The sequence below is a fragment of the Caenorhabditis briggsae genome (genome assembly GCF_000004555.2).
Source record: "Caenorhabditis briggsae complete genome, chrIII, whole genome shotgun sequence".
In the NCBI taxonomy this organism is placed as follows: Eukaryota; Metazoa; Nematoda; class Chromadorea; order Rhabditida; family Rhabditidae; genus Caenorhabditis; species Caenorhabditis briggsae.
In genome coordinates this window covers 1523486-1530705 of record NC_013490.2, presented here as the reverse complement: position 1 = coordinate 1530705, position 7220 = coordinate 1523486, and the positions used below count along the sequence as shown (strand labels likewise).

General features: G+C 36.4%; 2 protein-coding genes across 2 annotated transcripts in view; one reads left to right on the top strand and one right to left on the bottom strand.

The window, feature by feature from the left end:
- Positions 1-203: 203 nt before the first annotated feature.
- Positions 204-3287, top strand: Cbr-ttm-1 (the record flags this gene model as incomplete). Its single annotated transcript, XM_002640832.2, has 3 exons — positions 204-428; positions 1513-2305; positions 3139-3287. 3 exons carry the CDS (start codon positions 204-206, stop codon positions 3285-3287), a joined length of 1167 nt encoding a protein of 388 aa, XP_002640878.2.
- A 2733-nt stretch (positions 3288-6020) lies between these two features.
- The window catches only part of Cbr-mrg-1, a gene marked incomplete at both ends in the record, with an annotated part of 4325 nt that continues 3125 nt past the window's right edge, over positions 6021-7220 (bottom strand). Inside the window, one exon of the mRNA XM_045243399.1 lies at positions 6021-6221. Within this exon, the coding sequence (XP_045095793.1) occupies positions 6021-6221 (201 nt within the window). The remainder of the gene's footprint in view (positions 6222-7220) is intronic.

Genomic DNA, 7220 nt, shown 5'->3' with positions numbered 1-7220 from the left:
TTTTTTTCTTGTTTATTTGACTTCCTTCTTTTCAATCCAAAACATTTTTTCCTTCCCTTTCTTCCTTTTTTCCATTGAATTCAGTTATGTTTTCCCCCCCCCCCCCACCCTAAACAGTTTGTTAGAATTCTCCTGACGTCTTCTAGACCTTCCAGAACATTCCAAAACCTCTTAAATTCAAAATTTTCCCTCCAGCCTACAGTATGACAATGTCGAAACGTGACTCTTCCACCTCGAATCTACCAACCAATATCGAAGAAGACACTCAATCAGTGAGCTCATCGGATTCTGGCGTTTCCGCTGATTCCGATCATGGACATGGTCATAGTCATGGCCATGGACACGCCCATGACCATTCAGATGACTCGGATTCGAGTTGTGATGGCCATGAGCATAAGCACAGTCATAACGATGATAAGCATTTAAAGGTAGAATTTTGAAGCTAGTAAGTTCTTTAAAGACGCATAACTCAAAAACGAGAATAGCTATCGAGAAGTAATAAAGTACAAAAATATAGAGGATAAAATTTTACACATTTCACTTGTAAGCAACTTTTTGATAGCTACAGTAGTTTTGAAGCTATGCGCCTTTAAAGTTGGGCATTCTGGCGCCCCTAACTTCCCCTTTCCGCCACCGCCGCCGGTGGGAAGGGGGTTCGCTAACTTTAAAGGCGCATATCTCAAAAACTACAATAGCTAGCTGAAAATTGATAACTACAAAAATATGTGAAATGCAACGTTCTACATTTTTGTAGTTTACTCCTTCTTGATATCTACCGTAATTTTAGACATATGCGCATTTTAAGTTTGTCGTCACTAAACACCGTCTAGTAGAGACTACAGTGAGAGGGGAGGGCACAGAGAAACGAGACACTCTAGCTGTCTGCATCTCTAATTCTAAAACCGTCTGGTTTCACAAAACTAACAAAAGTGACCATTCTATTCGTTCCCGGAAATCCTAAATGTCAATAAATACAGACAATCATGTCAGTGTCCCCCTACGCCAGGAAGCTACGCGGTAGCAGGCGATGCTAACTTTAAAGGCGCATAGCTCAAAAACTACTGTAGCTATCAAAATTTATTTACTTTCAAAATTCAGCTGATAAAGTGCCAATCATTTCATTAGTTAGCAAATTTTTGATATCTCTCATAGGAAGCGAGATATGCGTCTTTAAAGTTAGGTAACCTTCACCGGCGGCTGAAAGGGGGGTGGGTCACCTTTAAAGGCGCATATCTCGGAAAACAAAAAAGCTAACTACAAATTGTTAACTAGTTATATATAGGATTTGTAATTTTCTACATTTTGATAGTTGAATATTTTTGTGTAGCTATCTTGGTTTTTGGGATATACTCTTTCAAAAATGGGTTGCCCATTGAGGAGAGACACGCCCAGCTGGAAGCGCGCGTTCATATTTTAAAGGCGCATATCTCCTAAACCAAGCGAGCGATCAAAAGTCTGTAAACTAATAAAATGTAAAACACCCCTTTAACTCTAAGAAAGTGTAATTTTCAGGGTCGCCGAGCAGAAAAAGTATTATGGGCTGTGGCAGGCCTCTCCGCTGTCTTCATCGCCGCAGAATTCGTGGGAGGCTTCTGGGCAGAATCCCTTGCAATTATGACAGACGCCGGACACATGCTCAGTGACTTGTTATCTTTTATCATCTCAATTTTCGCCATCAGATGTGCACGTCTTCCCCCATCCAAACGTCTCTCTTTTGGATATGAAAGAGCAGAGGTTCTAGGAGCTCTAACCTCGATTATAATTCTCTGGGTGCTAACTACCGTACTCGTAGTTGTGGCAATTCAAAGAATAGTGAATAATGAGCATGATGTGGATGCGAATATCATGTTGATCACTGCAGGAGTTGGAGTGCTCTTTAATATTATAATGGGGTTGGTCCTTCATTTTGGTACAGGAGGACATGGACATACCCACGGAGGACACTCGAATCATGGACATTCTCATGATGGAAAAAATGTTAATGTTAGAGCCGCCTTAATTCATGTGATTGGAGATTTGGTTCAATCGATTGGAGTATTGATTGCCGCCATTATCATTAAGTTCACTGGATGGACCTTGGCTGATCCCATTTGCACATTCCTCTTCTCCATTATCGTGTTATTCACCACTATTACGGTCATGAAAGACATCTTCTTTGTGCTTATGGAAGCCACGCCCACGCATTTTGATTTGAGCGATGTGAAGAAGGTTTTGGGAGGATTGGAGGGGGTTAAAGGAGTGCACGACTTGCATTTGTGGAGTATTGGAATGGATAAGACAGCGTTCTCGGTGCATTTGGCTTTGGGTTAGTTTTTTTTTTTAATTTTTGGGTTAGGCAGGTTTTTGGCTTCAAAATAAGCCTAAATTTGTTAGATTAACTTTGTTTTGAAAGGAGTTACAAAGCTTTGAAATTTGCAAAAAAATTCCAAAAAAAAAATTTTTTTTGGAATTTTTCGAAAATTTCAAACCGTTGTAACTCGGGTCAAAATTATATGATCTAGCTAAATTGTAACTTATTTTAAAGCTCAAAAGCTTGAAAACAAGATACTCAAAAATCAAAAAGATCAAAGTACTTTGAAAGGAGTTACACTAATTTGAAAATTTCAAAGCTTTCGAAAAAAAAGTTTTTTTTTGAAACTTTTTGCAAATTTCAAACTTATGTGGCTCGGCTCAGAATTGTCTGATTTACACGAATTATAATATATATTGAAGCTGAGAAGCTGAAAAACAAAATAATATAAATTTTTGCAAGCTTGGATTGTTTTGAGCGAAGTTACAGCAATTTGAAATTAGGAGTATTTTTCGAAAAAAAATTTTTTTTTTGGAATTTTTAGTCGAATTTCGAAATGTTGTAACTCGGCTCAAAAGTGTTTAAACTAAATGAATTGTATCTTATTTTAAAGCCAAAAACCTAACAAACAGGAAAAACTAAAAATCAATAATATTGAATCATTTTGGGCGGAGTAACAGTAATTTGAAAGTTTAAGATTTTCCGAAAAAAAAAAAGTTTTTTTCGAATCTTTTCGCAAATTTCAAACTTCCATAACTTTCTTCAAATTCAACCAATTTTTACAAACTTTAGCTCATTTTGACCCTCTAAATCTCTAATTTTCAAAAATACAACATTCTAAACTTCAGAATCCCCCCATCGTGCCATGGAGACCGTAGTAGAGGCCCGCTCGTTGATCCGTCGTCAGTTCGGTGTCTCAAATGTGACAATTCAAGTGGAAAAGTTCGATGCTCAAATCGAGTCATGTGATACTTGCATTCAACAAGAAACTGCTTAAAATTATCGATTTATTGATTAAAAATTCTATTTTCTGAAAAACGGGTCTCTTTTTTTTTGCAAAAAAAAATTCTGAATTATTTTTTTGTTGTATACGGGTATGGTAGTTTGTGTACTGTACTTTTTTCTAACTATTTTTAATGTTGTTCTGTATTTCGAAAATCAATAAAACAGCTTTATTTTTTTTTTTGGGTTACAAAATTTCTCAGATTTAAAAATTTTTTTAAATCATTTTCATACAAAAAAGTTTCAGCCAAAAAAGTGGGCGGGGCCAAAAATTTGTGTAAAATTTAAGACATAAAAAATTGAGATTCTTCAGGTGTATCATGTGGATAGAAAAAGTGGGCGGAGCCTAACAACTAGCGAAAGTAAAAGTGGGCGGGGTCACGAGGAGAAATTTCAGATTTTCAGACTTTTTTGGGGTCGAAAATATAAAGGGCGATAAAAAATGACTGAAATTTTCAAAATTTCTGAATTTCTGAATTTCAGAATTTCTGAATTTCTGAATTTCAGAATTTCAGAATTTCTGAATTTCTGAATTTCAGAATTTCTGAATTTCTGAATTTCTGAATTTCTGAATTTCTGAATTTCAGAATTTCTGAATTTCTGAATTTCTGAATTTCAGAATTTCTGAATTTCTGAATTTCTGAATTTCTGAATTTCTGAATTTCTGAATTTCAGAATTTCAGAATTTCAGAATTTCTGAATTTCTGAATTTCAAAATTTCAAAATTTCAGAATTTCTGAATTTCTGAATTTCTGGATTTCAAAACTACAGAATTTCTGAATTTCGGGATTTCTGAATTTCTGAATTTCAAAATTTCTGAATTTCAGAATTTCAGAATTTCAGAATTTCAGAATTTCAAAATTTCAAAATTTCTGAATTTCTGAATTTCTGAATTTCAGAATTCCATATTTTCTAAATCTCCGAATTTTCGAACTTCTGAATTTTGGAATTTTATGAAAAAATTTTCAATTTTTTGAGCTAGACACGAATCTGGTGTCCAAAATTAAGTTGACTGAAGATATAAAAAATTATGAGCAATTGAAATTTTTTAATTTAAAAAAATTTCAGCCATGAAAAATCTTAAAATTGCTCAAAGCATTCTAATTTTTCAGTTAAATCTATTTTTTTCAAAAAGAATCGAATTTTGTCCAAAAAATGCTTCAAAATGAGTATAAACACGGCTAGGCTCCGCCCATTTTGAAATTTCTCCCAGACACGCGACGCACGACCGCGACGCGTCTGAAAAATAAAAGTGGGCGGAGCCTAGTCGTGTTTGGGCGCATTTTGGAGCTCTAGATGAGCTGAATTCGAATTTGAGATTTAAAGTTGATTTGGCCCAACAGGAAAATAGTTATGAGCAAATTAATTTTGTGGGCGGAGCCTAAAAGAGTGGGCGGAGCCTAATAAACACCATTTGAATCGACACGCATCTTCATCACATGGCCATCACCCTCTCTAGCCAACCCAAAAACGCCACGTGGATCCCAAACCGGCTCACATGAGCAATCCACCGGATTGCTCATCCTACAGTAGGCGTCTGGAAGAAGTGTGTAGCGCCCAGGGAAAGGACTGGTCTTGTAGGTGACGATGACGTGGCATGGATCACTCCAAAGAAGTGATTTAAAAAGCAAATTAGCTGAAAATTTCAAAAAAAAATTTCAGCCAAAAATTTCTTTACCATTTTCAGACAAAAAAACAATTTCAGAAAAAAAATTGAACAGTTAAAATTGATTGAGATTCTTCAGGTGTGTGGGTAACCCGTGAATTGAAAAGTGGGCGGAGCCTAACTAACAACTAGCGAAAGTAAAAGTGGGCGGGGAAGTAAAAGTCACGAGAAATTTCAGATTTTCAGACTTTTTTGGGTCAAAAAATGCTGAAGATTTCAGATAAAAAATTATTTTGAATATCCTAGAAACTACAGTAATCCCGGAGAGCGATTTCTTAGAATTTTTAAACAAAAAATGGCCGAAAATTCGATTTTGGGTCAAAAATTCCAAATTTTTGACTTAAAATCGGTTTTTTCAGTCTATTTTCAGCTCGAAAAATCGCTAGGGATTACAGTAGTTTAAAAAAATGAGAACTACAGTAATCCCAGAGAGCGATTTTTTCGAATGTTTTAGGCCTAAAAATGGATGAAATTCCAAATTTTTGGCTTAAAATTGATCTTTTTCAGACATTTTCAGCCTAAAAAATCTATAAAAATCTGAAAAAAACACTCAAAATTACTGTAGATTACCGTAATTTATGAATATAAGAACTACAGTAACCCAAAAGTTCGATTAGAGCGAATTTTCCAATTGTTAGGCCAAAAATTCCGGTATTTTTGGCGATTTTCAGCCATATTCAGACAAAAGATGACTAAAATTCCGAATTATTTGACTTAAAATTCCTGATTTTCAGCCATTTTCAGCCAAAAAAATCGCTCAAAAAATCACTAGGGATTACTGTAGATTACTGTAGTTTCAAAAACAAGGAGAGATCATTTTAAAAATGAGGAGAAAACCGGGGGGACAAAAAAAGTTCTAGAGATCAAAAAGGGGGCGTGGCCTATACAAAAATATTACAAATGGGGGATCAAAGGGGGCGGAGCCTACATTGACTAGGTCAATTTTGGGGCATTTGGGATCTAGAAAATTGAAAAATGGGGCCTAGAAAATGAGTAAAAAATGAGTAGTCGATGCGGGGGAAAATTGAGATATCGATTGATCAAAGTGGGCGGAGCTTCCGTCTAGAATCGAATTTCCACTGCGGATTGCTCATTCTTCGCCGATTTTCTCGACTTTTTCGCCAATTTCTCGGATTTTTCCTCCTTTTCACACAGCTCCACTTTGGCTTTCGCCGACGATTCGTACATTTCGGCGCCTTTATGATAATGGCTCCGATTCTTGTCGAGAAATCCAACCAAATCGCGGATGCCAGTCATGATACGCTGAAAAAAGGGGCGGGGCTTAAGATTAAAAATCGCTGAGTATCGATTTTTCCAGCTATTATACGATGAAACGGTTCAGATGTTTTATCAAAAATGCTTGAAAAAATTAGTAGAAACACGGCTAGGCTCCGCCCCCCCCTTTTTTTGAGTTACTGTAGTTTTCGTGGTGGAAGACTCAAAGTGGGCGGAGCCTAGTCGTGTTTATACTCATTTTGAAGCTCTCATTGAGCTGTATATCCGAATCTGGTGACTGGAAACAATTTAGTTGATTTTTAAGAAGATTACGAACAATTCGAAAAGTGGGCGGGGCCTAAAAGTGGGCGGAGCCTAGCTGGAATAGCTCAAAATAGCTTAAAATCGATCAAAATTGCACAGGGTAACGGCTGCGTATAGGATGCTATGTGTGCCCATAATAATTCCGTGGGTAGCGCGTGCGCGCTATATGCGTCGACGCTGGGCACGACTGGTCGCCGGTGTTCGCACCCATATAGCATCCATATAGCATGCACGCTTTTCCCATGAAAGCGGCAGTTCACCAACGACACTCCGTTATTACGCTAGTGCGCGTTGTTTAGCAAAATTTTTCACCGCCGATCTTGATCAATTTTTACGATCATATCGACCATGTTTCCTGTTTTCAAAGAACTTCTCACTGTTTTCACTTGTAAAAATTATGCCCAACTAAAATACAGCCTATTTTTTGTAAAGAAATCGGTAAAATTTGTTATAAAATCTGATTTTTCTCGAAATCAGGATTTTCTGTTTTAATTCGGAATAAGCGGAATAATATATAATCTTTTCAGGCGGAATGAAGGTTGGTTGGTAAGTTTTCCTACGATGTAAAAGTAGGAAAAAAATCCGAGAAACTCGAATATATGCTGTGAGAGCATTCTGCGAAAACTGGAAAAATGGTCACTCTGTAAAATCTGAATGGGGAAAATGAAAGATATTGGAAGATCTGAACAAAATCACATCTTATTATTGTTTATTCAATAAAAC